The following is a 21,438-nucleotide window of genomic DNA, read 5'->3' on the forward strand; positions in this document are numbered from 1 at the left end:
GAAGTTGAGGTTAAAAGGAAGTATAGTCAGAGCAAGTGGCTGCAAAATGAATCGACCTTTTCCGTAGTGGAAAGGCCAAGGTTAATACCGCTGTCCGTAAGAGCACTGACGAGGCAAGAGCAGAAATTAAGAGAAGATCCACTATTGCCTTAAATGTAATAGCCTGCGGAATTAGACATCTTTGTTACTTTTCCATGATTAGTTATTGGTAATTGTATAAGTAACTGATGTCATTTCCCTGTAGATGTAGCTCTGCAGTCAGCAAACTGATGCGGCAGGAGTGCAACACATCCTGAGTTGAAGGTCTTTAGCAACATCAGATTCCCTTTGTACCATAAAGGCTGGATACATTTTTATTGTTTCACATCTGTATTACATTATGTAGTATTATATATAGTAGTATATAAAATTACTTCCATAAAATTCTATGTGCTCTTTTCACTCGCTCTCATAAAAGGCTGCTCCATCCCAATGTCCCTGGCTGAACTTTTGTCCCAGTACACCCCTGACTTTTTGGCATTGCTATGAAACCCTCATCTTAAAGTTCCCTCTCTTTACACTGTATCACAGCTGTATTAAGTTATTGCTAATGCTAAGAACGGAACATCCTACTGCTGCTTCACACTAAAAGAGTCCAACTAGCAAAACACCAAGGGGACTTTTATTGTGAAGAATTCCCATATAATGCAATTTATTTGCAACTGCAGTTAGCGCCGCTGGCTATTGTTCATCAAAAATCCCTCTACGAAATATAATTTTCTGCATATGCAATTTGCAGTTTTTAAATTTAAGCCACGAAACAAGATAGCGCAGCCACTGTGACCTATGGGCTGGGCTCCTCCAACTCTTTAGCAGGCTAACCAACTTTACTGTGTCCTGCTATTGTGTGGAAAACTGCTCGCTCTGTGTGTAGCATGAAATCATAAGTACATGGGCCGATTATTCAAGTATAAAAAATGTTTAGGGGTGCCCTGGTAGTTCACCTGGTTGAGCGTGTGTCCCATGTACTAAGTGTGTCCCATGTATGTCATCCCCCTATCTCTTCCTTTACTTTATGTGTCCCATCAGTAAAGGCTGCATTGTAAACAGATATACCAGCTCCTCCTCCGTCAAGCATCTATACTTGCGGTTACCACGGGTGTCGCTAAATCAACCAGCACTGAAAGGATTACAACTTTAATAACTCAATTTCCCAACTTTTAAATGACTATTTTTCAATCAAAGGAAGTCCAGTAATGTAGAAAGTGCATATTAACACTTTATAACCTTCATTATCATGTCACACTCTGCCTCTGACATTCCTCCTCGTGACCCCAGAAAGAAGTGGAGCTTTAATGAAGTCGGGGTCTGTGAATGCATGAATAGCGCTGGGCTCCCATTTGAATTAAATCTATTCATCCGTGCCAGTGTGATTTCTCTGTGGTACTGAAGCAACCGAAGGCCCTCTGAGTCGTGACATTTGTGCCACGGCTGGCGGAGCAGGCGGGGAGGTGAACACCCATCTGCCTATATCCCTGACCACCAATTCCAAATCCAGTGCAATACGTCGGCTTTGACCGGACTGAGAAAGATAAGAGGTAAAAGAAAAGCATACAGTGAAAGTCCGATGTGTTTGTGGCAAGGTCTGCCGACATTTACACACGTTTCCTGACTCATTCACAAACAAACCCGCGTTCATTTCTCAGACTCACTTACTGAATCCTGCAGGTCACCTGTGACCCTCAGTCCCCGGGGCGTAGTTTACGATTACATAATAATCTTTACTTAAATCCATTTCTCGCATAGGGAATAGTATCAGTGTCACACCACTCTAATTTCGGAAGTCTCTTGACATATCAAGGTAATCCCTCTCAGATTTCTCTATTAATTGTGTCATCTGTATTCAAAGAGGGCCCTGTGCACTTTTAAAATAAGACAAGAATGGACCTGGAGACTTTGCTGACAACAGAGAAGGGATTTAAAAGATTTCAGACTGGGAGCAAAACTGCCATCCCCCCCCCCACCGAGGACTGACGCAAGTTCATGAGGCAGGTGTGCAATGCAGAACGCAGATCCCTGGTAATTAAGACGAGAGATAATGGTGCATCAGTGATATTCTAAGAGCTTGATCTCAAATATCAAGTTAGCGATTCAGAAACAGATTCCACGCAATACTCAACCCGCTGAATTGCATGTCCATCATCACTAACTGACTCAATTTGAAGAACTATTTACCGACTCCACCCTGAATGTTGTACCAATGTTGTGTGGTGCAGATATTTTGCATTAAAATATCAACACAAGCGTAAACAACAAATTAAGGCTTCATTCACATGTAATTCCAAATTGTGGCTCACAGTCATTTAATTCATGTTGATTCATATCTGAAGTCAAATCGGACACAAATTTTAACTAAGATAATGATCAAAAGACACACACACACACACGGAGCAACAATTTATTACGCCTATAGCTGCCTGTATATGTTTTAAACTTAATTTGATGGTATGAGCTTGAATAGGAATGTGTGACTGAATTTATGTGTCTGCCCAAGAGAAGAAAGAGACTGCTCCCCGCCCAGATAAAGTCCTGCACATACATACATACATACATACATACATACATACATATATACACACACACACACACATACATACATACATACATACATACATACATACATATACACACACACATACATACATACATACATAAATAACAACCTGTAAAAACACAACGTCCTTTGTATACTTTGGTTTTCGTAACGATTAAAGTAAGAAGATACAATGTGTTTAGGAACTTTAGAGGGGCTGGTAGGAGGACTTGGCAGGCTAGTTTTTCCTGTTTTTCCCTGTAATTGTAATTTCCCCTTGCTAGACTAATAAAGTGTACATTATCATTATTATCATTATCGTACCAGTGTTTGTGCTAAGCTACGCAGCTGCTGGCTATAGCTTCATATTTTACAGCAACATATGAGGGAAGAATTGATCCTTAATACCTTACTAACTTAACTTTCAGCAACAAAATGAAGAAGTATACTTCCTAAAAAACATACCACGTTTAAAAAAAAGGAAAAGTAAGGGCATTTATAGAGCGATTGTTGGCTGTGGCTTTATATTTACTGTAGAGATATAATATGGAGTGCATTTCCCAAAATGTCAAACTATATCTTTAAGTATCCAAATACCTCCTTTCACCTGCTTTAATCTGACATCTACGTGGTCCATATCAAACATGACGCTACGAAGAAGAACTTTATATTTACATTCCCATGAGTGGACCATTTAGTTGCAGGGTAAATATTGCTCAACTTTCGAGATATCTTCTCCAGAAGTCTTCAAAGTCAATCCACTGTCACCATCCATCCACCATCCTTTTTTTTTTTGCTCCTCCTAAACTGAGTTATGGTTACAAAACAGGGCGAGGTCTAAGGGTCACGTTCCTGAATCGCCTGCCAACAGGTGGCGAGGTCGCGGCTCCTGCGGGCAGCGACAGCTGTTCACCATCGCTCACTCACCAAGTTTCACCGCTTCTGCTGTCAGTTGCCGAAACAAAAGGGCAAAGCTCGGCGGTGCCTGTGGAAAACTGATGGTACCAGAGATTGCTAAAACGGCAGGTATTAGCAGATTAGTGGCTCCAGTGTGTCATTAGCTAAGGTAATAATGTATTGCTTTGTGGGAGGTTCTATTGCATAATGGTGCTTTTGATGGCAGAAGCCCTCATTAAACGGGGTCTATACTGAATAAAATGTAATTGAGACCCACATAAAATGTGCCATTTGATCCGCAAATTACATTTAACCCACAGATCTTTAAATGACCACTTCCTTCTTGCACTTCCTATCTGTCCTTGTGAAAGTGTCTCGGTCTCTGCAAACGTCTGTTAAAATGGTAGAAATAATCACTCTACATACCTTTCCCAGGGGACCTAAGGTAACAGATGTCCCTACATGCTGGTATTGATGTGGGAGGTTCCAATGTAAAATCAAGCAAATGGTAGTGTAATCCACCCCCCACAAACACTTATACAGTACAGTGTAACGGATACTACGCTAGAGGTCTCGCTTTTTATCGGAATCAGAACAGAAAAACAGAAAGAAAGGAACGCTACAGCGAGGCTGGATTTTCCTCCAGACCACCTGTCCTGTCCTCCAGACAAAGTGAAACTGACTGAGGTCAAAATGAGACTGAACAAATGAATCCAGTGTCTGTTGTGTTGTGCTGCTTCAGGCTTTTCTCATGAACCGTACATACATATAGCTACAAAAATGAATGCACTGTAATCCAGGTATTTATTGCTGTATGAACCATATTGAGTGCTGCTGTTTAAGTGTAAAAAGTACTTTATTGTCACATACATGTAGCGAAATTCATTCTCTGCATCCCTCAAGGGAGCAGTGGGCAGCCATTTACACTCAACCAACCTTGATCAAGGGCACTGGCTGGAGAACATGGTACATAGGGGGAAATCACAGTAACTTCACGCAAACATGGGGAGAACATCCAAACACAGCCATACAAACACAACCTGGATTCAAATCCAGAACTTTCTTGCTGTCCACAGTGTTACCCATTGGGCCACCATGCTGCCCAGCACTGTGGTCATAAAACACTGTGGTCATTAAACACTTTCAGGCTGGGGAGTGGAGGTCGAGTCCCGGGGGAAACATAAGACCTTCACACAGGAAATGCCTGTTTGTGTCGTGGGAGTACTACTCAAGAGAACCGGTGTTCTAATCCAAACCATAATCATTTGGAATTACGAGTGATGGTGAAGTTTTTGTACAATATCATATGATATTGTACATGAAAATGGGTTGGCTGCTTTACTGCCACATGTCTGCACTGTGAATTTTTTAAGAGGATTTAATTTATAAGCCGTATTTCACCTATATTATAATGTAAATCTGAGTTAACTGAACCCTTCCAACTACTCAAGTCAGGTCTCACAAAGCATGCAATCAGCTGGCTATGTTTCTATAGAAACTTAATTAGATAATTGATTGAACTCTCAGTTGTACATTCATTCAACTCATCAGGTCAAGTCAATTCATGTTTATGAATTCTGAAGTGGTTTGAAACTAGAAATTGTAGGTTCACATTAGTAAAACATACATTTAAGGTAATGACAAGTGATTAGTTGATTCCACTAAATTCTTCTTATCAGTTTTACAGTGTATAGGTATGTAAGCTCTTGATCTACCGGTCAGTTTTCGTTCCTACCCTCACCTATGGTCACTAAGGCTGGGGCATGACCGAAAGACTGAGATCCAGGGTACAAGCGGACGAAATGGGTTCCCTCAGGAGGGGGCCTGGTGTCTCCTTTAGAGATAGGGTGTGAAGTTCAGTAATCCGAGAGGAGCTCGGAGTAGAGTCGCTGCTCCTTCGCATTGAAAGGAGCCAGTTGAGGTGGTTCAGGCCTCTGGTAAGGATGCCTCCTGGGCGCCTCCCTAGGGAGGTGGTCCAAGCACGTCCAGCTCGGGGATGACCCTGGACTAGGTGGAGGGATTATATCTCCAACCTGGTCTGGGAACGCCTCGGGATCCCCCAGTCGGAGCTGGTTAATGTGGCTCGGGAAAGGGAAGTTTGGGGGGCAGCTGTTGGAGCTACTGCCCCCACGACCCGGCACCAGATAAGTGGACCAAGATGGATGGATGGATGGATGGATGGAGAGATGGATGGATGGATGACTGATGGATGGTATGTTTACTTCACATACAGTACACTCTACCTCCCTCTTGGGTTAATGTTAGATTTAGATTGCACAAACCATCAGCAGCTTCAATATGACCTACTGGCACATCCACTGGGGGATCCCCAGTGCCATCTGTAATGGCTGCTGGGGCTGGCGATAAGGAAAAGGCAGTCTTTATCTCAGCCCAATTAGGCAGCTAATTGATTCAATACCAGTCATTTAGAATTCCTCCAGGCTGGGGATTGAGCACTTCAGCCCTTTGAACAGACGTGAGAAGCCCAGAGGGGAGAGAGTGGGTTCGACCACACACAGCCTGCAGATTATAATCTGAATGGAAAGAACCTTAATGAGTTAAAAGATGACATAAGGGATCAATTTGGCTAGACATTTGAAATTCACTGATAGTCACAAATGTGTAATTGCCTCTTCACAAACCTATAGGGGTTAGCAATATGGTGATACGGCTGAGGTAGCCATTATTTTCACACGTCTGACTGAAGGTTCATTGTTGAGCCTATATATGGTCTGAAAATAGTGAAAAATGTCCTTCGCAACTTAGACACATGAAAGTAAGTTTGGAGACAACACAACAGACGTAACAGAAAATAATTGAGAAGCACTGTATTAGACCAATATGTTTGCAAACCAATCAGTAATATTATAGCAATATTGGCTCATTCTTGTATCAATGGGATGATGTTCCTTCATTTTATCTGATATTTAAATTGCTGGAGTATCTTAAAACAGACACTCCCATCATTTAACTCTCCAGGAAATGTATGGTTCCACTTTACTGGCAAATGGGTCTACAAATCCAACCAATTAATTTCTTAACAGATTATCGCACATTTTAGGTATTGAGATAAAGTATTTAAGTTATACTTGCAACCACAGGAGTGGTTGGATAGGGCCATTTGTTTCCCAGGGTGCTAATCCTACACCGCCTCTAGTTCTCCATTTCACTGTTCTCAGGGACCAAATAACACTTTCCCTTGACACGGAGACAACGCTGAAAGGAAGAGATTCATTTGAGGTCAAATTCGGGTTGGCTGCTAACAAAAGGACACTTAGCTTGACTTAGCATCCTTGACTTACCACAAAGGGCAGGTTCATGAAACTCACTCATAGAGAGATTTATGCAGCCCGTGAACCCGGAAAAAGGGAACGTAATGAGCTCTATGTTCAGGCGTGGCATGCTCCTGGTTCTAGCACGGTGGAGAAGGCAGGCATTATTCATAAGCTGATGAGTCGGAGGAGTAGGTTGTGTGGTTACTTCAGGTTTCATGTGGTTGTAACTGTAAAGCAAAGCTCAGAAGCATGCTTCTTTAAAATGTCATCAATATTTAATGCTGCGATACTGTGGTTTTACATGTAAAGCTCCTCTACACACACTTAGTCCTGCTCATGCAACGTAATATCAACAAGAGGCTGCATGAAATGACATAGATACCACCATACCATTAGAAATTTCATCTCGACAGCAGCAGCAGGATGCCAGGGCCAGTGATGATAGACCGTGTGAATTTATCCTCAAATGCAGCGGTATTCCCTAACGTTTTGACTTGTTGCACTTGTTTATGAGCTGTGAGAAATATGTTTTCCATTTGAATCATTTTTATGAGGCTGAATAGCTGCTAACACCACTACTTCTGCTCCTACTGCACTAGAACTACAACTACTGCTGCTTTATATAGCTAGATCGATAGATCGATCGATGTAGATAGATACAGTGGATTTAAAAAGTCTACACACCCCTGTTAAAATGGCAGGTTTTTGAGATATAAAAATGAGACAAAGATAAATCATGTCAGAACTTATTCCACCTTTAATGTGACCTGTAATGTGAACAATTCAAGTTCTAACATGATTTATCTTTGTCTACTTTTTTAACATCCCAAAAACCTGGCTTTTTAACAGGGGTGAGTAGCCTTTTTATACCCACTGTAGATAGATTAGAATAGTACTTATTATTATCATTGTACATGTACAACAAAATTGGATGCAGTCCTATCAGTGCAAAAAATCTGCAAAAGTGCAAACGGTGAATGAAAAAAGTTAGAAGAGCCTCTAAAAGTCAATGTAAAAATATATAAAAAAAGAAGACATAAAAACACAGACATGCCACACATACAAGACATTCCCTGCACGATTCATCCTTAAAACTCAAGTAGCGTTTCTGTGTTTGTGTTTTAATTGTCCTGAAACGTCTGCCCAAGTTAGTTAGCAAGTTAGTTAGTTTGCCAGAGGGCATTAGTTCAAACAGAGAATGTCCGGGGTGAGATGGCGCTTTTAGCACGCTCTGGGCTTTTTTGAGGCAACGGGAACTGTAAAGATCATCCAGGAAAGGAGAGGGGGAAGAGGGCAGCCAGTGATCTCCTGGGTGGTGGTGACGACCCTCTGGAGTGCCTGTCTATCTGCTGCTGTGCAGCCGGAAAAAAACACACACAGATCCAATAAGTCAGTATGCTCTCTATGGAGCAGCGGTAAAAAGACACTAGCAGTTTTTGGGTAAGGTGGTTCCTCCTGAGGATCCTCAGGAAGTAGAGTCTCTGCTGTGCCTTCTAGATAAATAGAGCAACATTTAATTTAGCGCCGGTGTTGTCGAAGTCTGTTTCCCTCTTGTTGAAATGTGCAGCACCCCCCTTGGTTCAGGTTTCGGCAGGAGGGAACAGATGTCAACAGGGAAACATAGTTAGATTTGTTGGTACAACTTTTACTTCTTCTGCTGCGACTTATAAAAGCTAAAAATAGTTTTTTGCTGCTACCTATGAGTCTGGAAGCAGTCAACTCAAATACAGTGAGGCTGCTGTATTTTAAAATTTGAGGTCTGCAGTTGTGTCTCTGACTGAATGAAGGGAAATCTACCTTAGCATAGAAGGTTCATTTCAGGAATTGTTACGCTGAAATTCCGACGGATTTCACTCTTTTCGGACGGACGTCCGTTACCTTCCGCTTCCTTTGTGTTGGTGTTTTAACTTCCGTTGGTTTTCTGAGGACTATGGTTACCTGGTCCTCAGATCTCTGCAGGTTAAATCCAGACAGCTAGCTACACTATCTGTCCAATCTGAGTTTTCTGTTGCACGTCTAAAACTATTTTTTAACGTACACACGTTCCACCAAAACAAGTTCCTTCCCGAGGATACTTTGCAGAGGCACCGTGGCTCTGTCCGGCCCTTAGACCATTGTGATTGGATTAAAGAAAATGCCAATAAACCAGAGCACGTTTTTCTCACATCCGGGAATGTTGTGTGGACTAGCCAGACCTTCCTCCTCAGCAGCGCTGTGGAGGAAGGTCTACACTCATTTCCAATGCCCCAAACCCGGCCATATACCTATTCTTATTCTACATGAGAATGTTACACTCACACAAATTGGTCCATATAAACTTCATCTGTCCTAGAGTTCAAGTGACTTTGGTTTAGAATCCTTCCACGGTATGACTCACGGCTCATTTGGAGGTAATGTGGGTGTGTGTGTGGGTGTGTGTGTGTTAGATGCAGAGGACTGGGAGATGGACCAAGCCAAGCTCAAACAGCAGCATGTGAAGTGCCCTTAGATGCCAGAAGAGCTCACTCTTAGCGAGGAGGCTGACGGGTGGCACATTTGCCCACGCTAGGCATGATTTGAATAGAAAGTGGCAGGATGGGAGATGGATTACCGCGGGGGGGACGGGGGGACGGGGACGGGGGAGAGGGGCATTATTCCAACAGCCACGCACGCATGCACAAACACACGGACACATGCAGACACACACGCATGATAATATAGAACATCCAGAGCACTCACTTTAGTGTTCTCATTCAGTTTTATGCGCACATGGAAGAAACACACGCACGAGCCCACACAACGATGTTAACACACCGCCGTATATGGAGGACGGCGCTGCTAATCACTGCTTTGGAGCACACTTTTTGCAGTGTCATATGAAGGTCCTCCACTTCCGAGTCTGCCCAGCACCCCCCTTGTCTCTTCCTCTAATCTACGGATTTTTGTTACACTTTAGAGCAGCTTGCTTTGCCCTCTTTCCCTTTTTCTCAATCTGTCCATTCTTAACATTTTTTTCAGCACAATGTGAATGTGTACTTCAGACCTCGCCATGACAATTTTCTGCCTCAGGAGGAAGACTCTCATCATTTATTTACTGCATCTTATTCTACTTAATATCCCTTACTCATAACAAACTAGAAAAATGAGTCCCTGGTAATTCAAGTCTTTTTCTAAGCCTTATTGCCAAACATTCACTACGTTCAGCTTTTCAAATGTAAGGATTTGCTGTTTACTGATTTACTATTATACTCTATATCCATCCATCCAGCCAACCATTCCATCATCTGTAAGGGCTTATCCTTTACAGGGTTGTGGAGGGCAGGAGCCAATCCCAGCTGACATTCACACTTACAATCACCTACGGGCATTTTAGAGTCAACAGTTAAAATAACCTGCATGTCTTTGGACTGTGGGAGGAAGCCAGAGAACCACGGGAGAAAACCCACGCTAGCCTTACACTATATATACACACAGTATATATATTATACCATTTTAAAAATAATTCTTGTTTTTTACTTTTGTTGATGCCATATCAGCAATGTGACGAACTTGCAATGGTAATTTCTCACCATACTACATTTTATCAATTGAAAAATGACTGATTGATTGATTTCTGAGCGTGGCCATTTTGCTTTTGCCCAACAGAGAGGTCAGAGGTCACAGATACGGAGAGTCAGGATGTAGGCCTAGTTTGGAATTCCGCCAAAGCCCAGCCACACGTTGTTTTTTTCCCATGGTCCACACTATCTATAACGGCCAAGATTACGTTGTTTGAGATCAAACTGCCTAGCAACAAGAAGACGAGCGGTTGCTAAGTTTACAACAAGACCTGACAGGTAGTGTGTTTGAGTTTTGGTGACCCCTCAATGGGATTTTTGTGACAAAAAGTCAAACTTTACAGCTAAAGATGGTGGACTGACAGAACAGCTTGAAGCAACACTAGATAACTTTTCCCGCTTTGGTCCCCTACAGGTTGCAAGCGGAATTGTCCTATTACATCTCATTGGAACTACAGGTCCGCTACCCAATCTGGCAAAATCGCATAGTGCTGTTTTTAGCCGGTAGAGAGCTGCAAAGCAAATGCAGAAGTGCCATTCACCCTGTAACGAGTTGATGAACCACGGTTTTGGAAACATTATTTTAAGGTCCAAACAGGTCTCTGGTGTTGCTTTAAGACATTGCTACATATTATGATTTCTGCAGGCTGTCTGTTTTGTTGCTATACTGAATAATATGCATGAGTAAAAAGAACATAGCGACCTTTACACTCAAAACCACGGCTGACGTTCACTGGTTTTGATGAGGTTGCATATCAGCCACCGCTAGGGGCATTGATTTATAACACGCTCCTGTGGGTCTTGTTAGAGAGTTAACAGTGCCTTGCAAAAGTATTCACCCCCTTGGCTTTTTACCTATTTGGTTAAAGCCTTTAGTGCAATGTTTTTTTCAATCTGAATTGTATGTGATGGATCAGAACACAATCGTCGAAGTTGGTGAGGAGAAATGAGAAAAAAAACATACATAAAACTATTGTTTAGAAATAAAAAACTGAAAATTGGCATGTGAGTACGCCAGTAGAAGTCACATACTGTGACTTCTGACAGATCATAGTGTCACATGATCTGTCAGTACATATACACACCTTTTTTGAAAGGCCCCAGAGGTTGCAACACCTAAGCAAGAGGCACCACTAACCAAACACTGCCATGAAGACAAAGGAACTCTCCAAACAAGTAAGGGACAATGTTGTTGAGAAGTGCAAGTCAGGGTTAGGTTATAACAAAAATATCCACATCTTTGATGATCCCCAGGAGCACAATCAAATCTATCCTAACCAAATGGAAAGAACATGGCATAACAGCAAACCTGCCAAGAGACGGCCATCCACCAAAACTCACCAACCGGGCAAGGAGGGCATTAATCAGAGAGGCAGCACAGAGACCTAAGGTACTATGTACAGACACTGGAGTATCGACAATAAGCAGTACGCTCCATAGAGTTGGGCTTCATGGCAGAATGGCCAGAAGAAAGCCTTTACTTTCAGCAAAAAACAAAATGACACATTTTGAGTTTACAAAAAGACATGTGGGAGACACCCAAAATGTATGGAGGAAGGTGCTCTGGTCTGATGGGACTAAAATTGAACTTTTCGGCTATCAAAGAAAACGCTATGTCTGGGACAAACCCAACACATCACATCACCCAAAGATGCCCACAGTGAGACATGGTGGTGGAGCGTCATGCGGTGGGGAGGTTTTCCAGCAGCTGGGACTGGGAAACTGGTCAGAGTTGAAGGAAAGATGGATGTTGCTAAAAACAGGGATGTTTTTGAGCAAAACCTGTACCACTCTGTGAATGATTTGAGGCTAGGATGGAGGTTCACCTTCCAGCAGGAAAATGATCCCAAATTGTATCAAATTGGGAATATTGTCATATTTGGAATAACATTGAAATATTGGTGTGCATATAAACATACTCAATGTCAGGGAAAATATTCCTCACTGTGTTTTTTGGTTTGGCGTACATCTAGGCGGGCCAAAATCTATTGTGAACCTAAAATGATAAACGGGCCGAATCTAAAGCTGCAAGGGTCTTGAGTTTGACATGTGTATTAGAGGGTAGGGAACAAACCCCCACATTCAATTCCTAAACAGCAAAAGGTTAGCCAATTTAACCATCCCCATCATTATACCAACAATTCCACAAGAATGAAAGTATAATACGTCCAAAAACATTTCCAGTACAAGAACAGAGGGAAATATGACTGTGCTGAAATATAAAAAGAAATCAAAATAAAGACACTGGTGGGAGGGACATTGTAGGATTTGGAGGACTTGTTGGGATATTTTTCCATAATGGAGCAGCCCTATCTTAGGCCCAGAGTCGCCAAAATAAAGTCCTGTAATGCCATGCACAGACTTGGAAGTGCCTCTGCAGCAGAGGAGCAGTAGCTGAGTGGCTTGCCTGGCCAGCTCACCAGAAGTGCTAATGGTATTGACCACTTCAGTGTAAGTTAGAGAAGGGCATTGCTGGAGCTGGCAGTAAACAACTCCAGACTGACAGGTCAGGGTGTGATTGCTTTCATTACTCACACACTGTCCAAAGTCAGACCCGCCAGTTTAGGATTGGCTCCCATCTGCCAGGTTCTGCTTAAGCATCATATTGTATGTTAGTTAGCTCATTTCATTTTATTTCCGTGCCATGCCAATCATTTGGCCCATCCCCACACGGGATTACGAGACACCACTATTTAACAGACATCTTCCAGTCTCGCATATACAATTCATGTAGAGGAATGCATAAACGACAGAAAAAGATAATGAAAAAACAGTACATATAAACAAATATCTATAGATCTCGGTAAAAAGTTGTTGTTTTTTCCGTCTTCTCCCAGGCTTTCTTAAGATAAGAGTTTAATTTATATGGGTCACATGTAACCAGCCCTCTCGGTCTTTGCGTCATCCATATTTACCCAATCAATCTCTGCTTTTATCTTACTAAACAAAAACAAAACAAAAAAAATCACGCTCTTCACAATGAAAAGGACAGCAGCAAACAAAATGGAACTCATCTGGAAAAGTTGCAATGAGTGATGCAACTGCTTGTAATACATAAAAAACATCAGAGCGTTCAAATGAGATCTGGGAAGTATTTTTGGGATTTCTATTTTGGTCATCTTTAATGGAGAAATAATAAGTAAAGAAAAAAAAAGAAAAGAAAAAAAAAGTTGCTTTTTGTTGCAAAGTACTGCTGATGGAAAGGCTGCGTAGGAAAATGGAGCACGGCTGTTGAATGTGAAAAAAAAAAAAAAAAAAAAAAGCCAGACAAAACAGACTCTCATAGAATATTCATCAATTCTGCTCCTCCGCTCCGGCTTTAATAAGGAGAAAAACAAACCCAATCAGCCCCATATCAGCGGTTATGAACAACAATATAATCGCCACATTATATATGAAAAGTGAGAAATTATCACATCATTCACATCCCTGCGAACCAGCAGCACCTACTATGGCAACAGGAGAATATATGTAACCCCTCTGCTAAACGCTGGCTTGAGTTTTCTCTAATTTCGAATCAAAGCAATTTCATCAGCACGAGCAGCCGAGCACATTCATAAAAGATGATCCTGCATGGGAAATAATAGGGAAAAGCTTTTTCATTACCTCCTCATCATATAAAGATCAAACATTTATTACCCTTGATCAAACATTCATTAGCTCCTGCATTGAAAAAAGAAAAAAGAAACAGTAAGTAGACATATCTTGTATTACTCGTCGTCAACACTGGCTGCCCTTTCATTAGCGGCACAGTTCTGTTGTCATCTTTATAGTATCGGAATGAGTAACATTTTAATCAGCCTGTGCGATAAATACACACAAATATGTCAACAAACAAGCAGGTAAAAAGGTGTATCGCCTTGTGACGCTCCAGGATGACAGAGTAAAGTAAAACAACTGGATATAGTTTAAAATCCAGTGTTCTTGATCTACATGGAGGAACACACAGACACACACAGACACACACACAGACACACACACAGACACACACACAGAGGTTCGGTTCGACTCTCCTTCCTCTGTCAGTGTATGACCCAAACAAAGCAGCTGTTTTGATCTCTTCAGAATAAACCTGGCCATTGGCATGTGTCATCCTTAGCTCCAGCTGTCGCTACCTGTCTTCATCTCTTCATCCCCCACCCCCCACCCCCCCGTCTAAGCAGATACCTCTCTTTTTCCTCCAATTCCTCTACACCTATTCTGTCTGGAACAGTCCCGAGTCGTGTCCGGTGCATTGGACTCAGCAATCCCGCTGCAGAGAATTTCGATGGCCGCAAGAAATGAAGAACGGCGCGTGTGTTTGCACTGTTTGGTTCTCTTTGTGACTTGATTTCCCTTTTTGATTGGACTTCAAATGTCTATTTACTTATGAAGATTTTCAAGGGTGAGTGGGGAGAGACTCCAGGCCCAATCAACCAGTAACCACTGTATATATGTTATCACAAAAGCAGGGAAATCTCCTCTTCATTACACATTAAGTCTGTGCAACGTCTGCTTGACAGCAGTTCCTGCAGCCACAAGTGGCAATTATATGAAACAATGTGTCTTCTGAAATGACTAGTGTGGATCAACATGTGCATCAGTACATTTCCAGGATAATTGCCTCACATCTGGCACCATCGGATGTTTGCCGGATGTCCCTTACCTTCTGCTCTCTGTGTGTTGCCGTTCTACAACTCTGTTCGTTCTGGCAAACAACAACAAACTTTAAGTTCATTTCTGTGAATGATTGTAAAGATTTATAAAGAATATGTTTACTAGAGCCCGACCGATTTTTAATACCAATACGAATATTTGGTTATTTAAAAATCCAATATGCCAATATGTCGGCCAATATGTATAAATATATATATATATATTTTTTAAATCCAGAAATGCGTAACAACACATAAACAGATTTCCCTAACATTAGTTATTTGTAGTTATTTATGAGTTCTCGCTAAAATAATATGATACTTTGTTTTATTGTCACAACAGACAGACGTTAAGACTAGAAAAGCACTATATAAATACAGCACATTTACATTTACATATACAGAACAGAGGAACATCAAAATATATTAAAGTTCTGATAAATAAAACGTATAAAACACAAACTTAAGATATGAAACTTAAAGTCCTTTGTACAAAAACACATTAACAAAAAAAAAAGAATCCGTGTTGCCAACAGGGATGTTGTAGAGCGCCCTCTGGTGGACAAACTATACAAACCCAACGCTCATAACATGGTTGACAATCCGTTTATATTTTTTAAATATTTTGTTGAATTTATATATTTTTTTAAATAGTCACAATAGTCAGTAAGTATTAAAAATTAAAGTTTTTTAAATCGTCCATTATAAATGCCAATACCGATAGATCGGGAAATACCTAACGTCGGCCCACTGATATATCGGTCGGGCTCTAGTGTTGATGAATGGGATGTACGGTATTGCTGTGGACCAAGTCCACACAGAGGTCCACTGGTAAGAGAAATGAGAAAAGAGCAAACCGCAAAAGACAGTTAACTTCATTTATTATAGCCTAGTATGTGGCGTTTTCTTATTCCGGGGTCCAAATGTTCCAAATGTTTTTTTGTGTTCCACCAAAACCCGTTTCTTCCTGAGACTATTTTGCAGAGACATCAGCTATGTTTCCATCCACACGTTTTTTTGTCCGAATTAAGTGATATCAAACAAAAAATGTCTTATGGAAACAGTCAAATTGGATGGAATATCATGGATATCGACTCAAAGTTAATACGTTTCTCATCGGATTTTCTCTTGATTGACATACGGCTTATGCAATAAACGCTGATGGAAACATTTGCTGAATAAATAATGAATTGTGATTAAGTTTTAGGTCATTTTATGGTCGCAACCCGCCACAAGACAAAGAAGTGTCGACAAAGACAGATGGAAGTGGACAAGTGCCCTGCTATGCCATGAACTACTACAAAGAACTACTACAAACTACTATTTTTTTTCTGTTTTTGTTATTGCCACTCTTCATTCTAACCCCAAGCGGCCCGTCAGACGCCGCCTACTAAGAGCCTGGGTCTGTCCCAGGTTTCGAAATGGCCGACAAAGGTTAGGACAAGCCGTGGGACGTCCTCCGGAGTAAATGGAAGGCACTCAAACAGGGAGACATGTCTCAAAAAAAAAGTCGTCTCTCAGCAGTGCCGGAGGGACTATAAAAGCCAAGTTGCATCTGCATCGTCATAGCAATGTGTTGATAGCGTGGTTTTGTTATTATAGCTTGATATGTCACCATCAGCTGGCACATGAGCACCATTACATCTTGCAATATTGAACATGTGTTGGTGGACTGTGCGATCCCTTTTAGAAAAACGTTGTTTGCAAAGGTTTGCTTGAATGTTGTGCAATTCAGTGCAAAAACGAATGGAAACACCTTAAAATGTGTAAATGTCTACCCTAACCCTAAAATCAATTAGATCGCAAAACAGCATGTGATGTCATTACGCACAGGTTTTTATTGGCTTTAGAGTCGTGGAAAAACACTTTCACCGGCTTTATGAGTTTTTTTAACTGAACTTCAGATTATTTAATTGACAAGTGGATGGAAACTTCTCCCAGAATGTATGTGTGGAGGAGCCAGACCTGTCTCCACAGCGTTGTGGCAGTGAGAGGCTAACATGAAATAGCAATGTATTTACTACTACTACTACTACTACTACTTCTTTTCTACTACTTTTGCAGGAACGCCATGACCCCATTCACACAGTTCCACATTCATACCTGGAAGCTACCCATACAACCACAATCTGCTCTGCTGGCCCTCAGCAGCTTTGAGGTTAAGGGCCTTGCTCAAAGGCACCTACCACAGTGGTGGTAAAATGGAGGGGGACAAGCACCTTCCCCACCCAGATTTTATCCTGTGGGTCTGGGGGATTGAACCGACGCGCAAGCTCTCTTCTCTAACCTTTATGTTTATCTGGGACATACTAACACACAGTAGAGCAGTAGCACTAGAGAGTAGAGTCAAAAAGTCCGAAAAATAACTTTCAGTTCCACAGCAGTATCTATCCAATCATATCTTCTACTTATTCAATACAATGGAATACATTTTAATTCAGAGTTTACTCACATTACAAACAGCCCCAAAGAGATGGGAGACAGCGTGTGTGTGTGTGTGTGTGTTCCTGTATGTAGACAATGTGTGTTTTTCAAAGAAAGACAATAAAAAATTTAAAAAAGGATCATAATAAAAGCAGTGGAGGAGTGTTTGGAGTGATGCAGCCGTGACTCATAAAGCCGTGCGTTGTGACTGCTCCTCATATGACTCTTACTCGGAGTAAACGGGGAGCCGGCCGGCGCCACCCAGGCAGCGTTGCCAGACCCAATAATGTAAACATAACAAGGTGTAGTGTTCGGAGGCAACAGCAGTGTGTGAGATTCTGCACCCTTTCGCACCAGCTTGTGAGCCTCTGCCGTCCCCTGGCCTTAAGCACGGTTAGATAACACTGCGTTAGATAACGGTGTGTGGGAACCTCAAGAAAATGCCTGTTGGCTTCTTTCAGCCGACATTAACGCCGACAAGCTGGAAACAAGGAAACAAAAACAAAACTCTTGATGAAAACTTACTCTGATTTGAATTCTTCCACGTCCTACTTTTATTTTTACATTCACCTTGCTGCTGCTGCAAAAAGCCTAAAGCCAAGCTTGGTGTGCAGAAGAATACAATCTAGCAGTGAGTAACATGGCCACGGCTAAAGAATACATGACCTTGATATGAGGTGCACACCAATCGCAATAAACAACGGCTAGTTTAGAAAGTTAGACTTTCTTAGAAACTATTCAATTCAAACAGTCCTGTGAGTTATACAGACTCATAGTGAAAAAGAAATCAATAATCTCATTTCACCAACAGCCGTTTGCTTGCATCTTTCCCCCCAAGCAGGCACAAGTTTAAAAAAAGCTACAAGAGTCTTTAGGTAAAACGTGTCGTTACATAAAGAGCCCGACCGAGGAATATTTGGTTATTTAAAAATGCGATATGCTGATCTATCGGCCGATATCTATTTAAAAAAAAATCTGGAAATGCGTTACAAAAACAAACAGATTACCCTAACATTAGTTATTTGTAGTTATGCATGAGTTCTCACTAAAATAATATGATAATAATTTGTTTTACTGTCACAACAGAACAGAGGAACATCAAAATATATTAAACTTCTGATAAATAAAATGTATAAAACACAAACTTAAGATATGAAACGGAAAGTCCTTTGAACAAAAACACAATATCAAAAAAAAAAAAATCAGTGTTGCCAACAGGGACGTTGTAGAGCGCCCTCTGGTGGACAAACTATACAACAGCAACACTCATAACATGGTTGACAGTCCGTTTTTATTTTTTAAATATTCATTAATCAGAATCATTTGTCATTATAAATGATTTTGATGAATATAAAATATATTAATATATATATATATATATATATATATATATATATATATATTTTAATCGGCCATTACAAATGCCAATACCGATAGATCGGGAAATGCCTAATATTGGCCCGCTGATATATTGGTTGGGCTCTAGTTACATAATAACTTTCTCCGTGGCCATGGTAAATGATATCAGCTCCTAGACTCCCTGTTCTCCTTTTTTATACAGATGACGTTGCTGTCTCGGGAGATTCATTATGACGGGGATATAGTGTTTGTGGTTTTGGTTTCAGGTGTAACATGAAGGCATGGCTGTGAGATAGAGTGTGTACACAGAGAGCGAGGCAGGCGGTGGACAGGCACCAGTGTCATGGAGCAGATACAGCAGTAGGGCCGGGTATGGTTCAAAACATTTCAATACCGGTACCGTGGCTTTGATACTGGTTCCTGAATACTATTTTTTCCCCCAATACTAATTTTTTAAAATCCATTTTAACAAAAATTTAATTACAATATTATCCACTATGGCACAAATCTTTCCCAGCTCCTACGACGTGAGCCCTGTCTTTGTGTGTTACGCAGAGTTTCTGCTGGGTGTCTCTACGACGTGTAACGTTAGACAGCCAATCAGCAGCATTATTGGATCTTGGTAGAAGCATGATGCATGCTTATTGGCTCACTCACGCTGATGAGATTTACCCCTCAGGTGTTTGAATTTGGTATTGGATGACGAGGCATTATTCTAAGGAGGAAATTCGGTCGGTACCTAAAAAGTATCGAGGTTTGGTACCCAGCCCCATGCAGCAGAGTGAAAGTACAGGTGAAGGACAAAGAAGAGACAAAGGGGGCCTGGGGAGAGACGGAGGCTACTAACAGTGAGAGAAAAGACACTGACAAAGGTGTGAGAACTAGAGATAGAGAAAGTGATGAGAGAGGAAGAAATAGATTCAGTACTGCACCTTTCTGCAGACTCATGTCTACCATGCGAGGCTCGGCCAGCTCCAGGAAGAAGTTCTTGTTTTTCTCATACTCCTCGTCGTCAATAATTTTCACGTGAACTAGTTTGCTGCAAGAGGGAGAATTACAGGGGAGGCGAACAGGAAGGGGTGTGACAGGAAAAAAGACAGAGAAGGAAGAAAGAGAGAGAGAGAGAGAGAGAGAGAAGGGGGGAGAGAAACAGAGAAAGGTTAATTTGCGATGGAGGGGCACAGGAAGTGCACTGTAAGTGGGATTAATAATCAGCATGGAAAAAAAGGTTGGGGGGGGGGGGTGAAAGGTCAGTTTGCTGTGGACCCGTCCTGTCCGTCACAGGCCCAACTCGACACACACACACACACACACACGTTCAAGCGAGCTCAATGGCTGCCACTGGTGTCATGACAACCACATTCATCTCGACGTCTCATACAGTGGAACTGAGTACAGGGGGGGGGGGGGGAAACACACTCCACAGCAGAGAGGATAAAAGAACACAGCCAAGTGAAAACAGGAGCGTGTAATCAATCAGGTTGTAAAATGTGTAAACGGACATTTCACAAGGGCAAGAAGGTGAGCGAACGATAAATGAAAGAAACTGTTGCTATCGAAATCGATTTTTATGGCTCGATGTTTCAGTCAGAACACTTTGAATGAGACGGCTGGCTGGACACTGCGAGGACTCTGTCCCTCCGCCTCTCCAGGCACACACACACACACACACACACACACACACACACACACACACACACACCACACACACACACACACCAGGCAGATAAGGAAGAAGCAGCAGCTTATTGCTGGGTTTATTGCTCGGGTTTGAGGAGAACACCCCCATTAATGAAGTCAAATGTCTGGAGGGGTGAGGCTCTCTTTCTCTCTCTCTCTCCTCATCCCTCTCTCTCTCTCTCTCTGGAAGAGAGCTGCGTGTGACATCATCTCACTAAAACAGCTCAATATGGCACCTCAGCCCCCCGGCGGCGTTGTCGCCACTGATCGCCCTAATTGATCTTTTTAAAGAGTTATTGACGAGTGCAGGCAGTTAAGTGGTCAGTAGGTACCCAGATGTCTTGGCGCCTCGCCACATCACACTGGGAACTCCTCGAGGAATAGCTTGGCTGAATTCAGCTGGACGCGTGCAAACGGCAACGGAGCCGGCAACGCTCGAGACGAGTCGTGTTGGGGGACAAACTCAGGAGCAGCAACTCTTTTCACATACGTGAAGAGGAATCGGCAGACCTTCATCACTTACACAGGAGCATTAAGGGAATCTGAGGAAAGAATTTAGGCAGGCAGAACACTGAGGACGCCCAAATATCTGTGATAGAAAATTGCTGTTTTTAAGTTGTATGGGTAAAATCTCCCACAGTTTCTGCCTTCAGCAAAATGTTTCAAAGTAGATCATGTGTTAGACCTTGGAATTCCACAAGTTGTTATACATATAGAGCCCGACCGATGAAGGATTTTTAAGGCCAATACCCATACGAATATTTGGTTATTTAAATATCCAATATAAATATCCAATATGACATATCGGCCAATATATATATATTTTTAAATCCAGAAATGCGTTACAAAACAAAAAGATTTCCCTAACATTAGTTATTTGTAGTTTATGAGTTCTCACTACAATAATACAATACTTTGTTTTACTGTCACAACAGAACAGAGAAACGTCAAAATATATTAAAGTTCTGATAAAGAAAATGTATAAAAATACAAACTTAAGATATGAAACTTAAAGTCCTTTGAACAAAAACACATTAACAAAGAAAATAATCAGTGTTGCC

At 41.6% G+C, this 21,438-nt stretch overlaps 1 protein-coding gene across 1 annotated transcript in view; it reads right to left on the minus strand.

Annotated features, from left to right (window-relative positions):
- The window catches only part of slc8a3 (solute carrier family 8 member 3), a 161,581-nt gene that overhangs the window by 37,706 nt on the left and 102,437 nt on the right, over positions 1–21,438 (minus strand). Inside the window, 1 exon segment of the mRNA XM_032499699.1 lies at positions 19,630–19,736. Within this exon segment, the coding sequence (XP_032355590.1) occupies positions 19,630–19,736 (107 nt within the window).

This window comes from Etheostoma spectabile, chromosome 20 (genome assembly GCF_008692095.1).
Source record: "Etheostoma spectabile isolate EspeVRDwgs_2016 chromosome 20, UIUC_Espe_1.0, whole genome shotgun sequence".
Taxonomy (NCBI): Eukaryota; Metazoa; Chordata; class Actinopteri; order Perciformes; family Percidae; genus Etheostoma; species Etheostoma spectabile.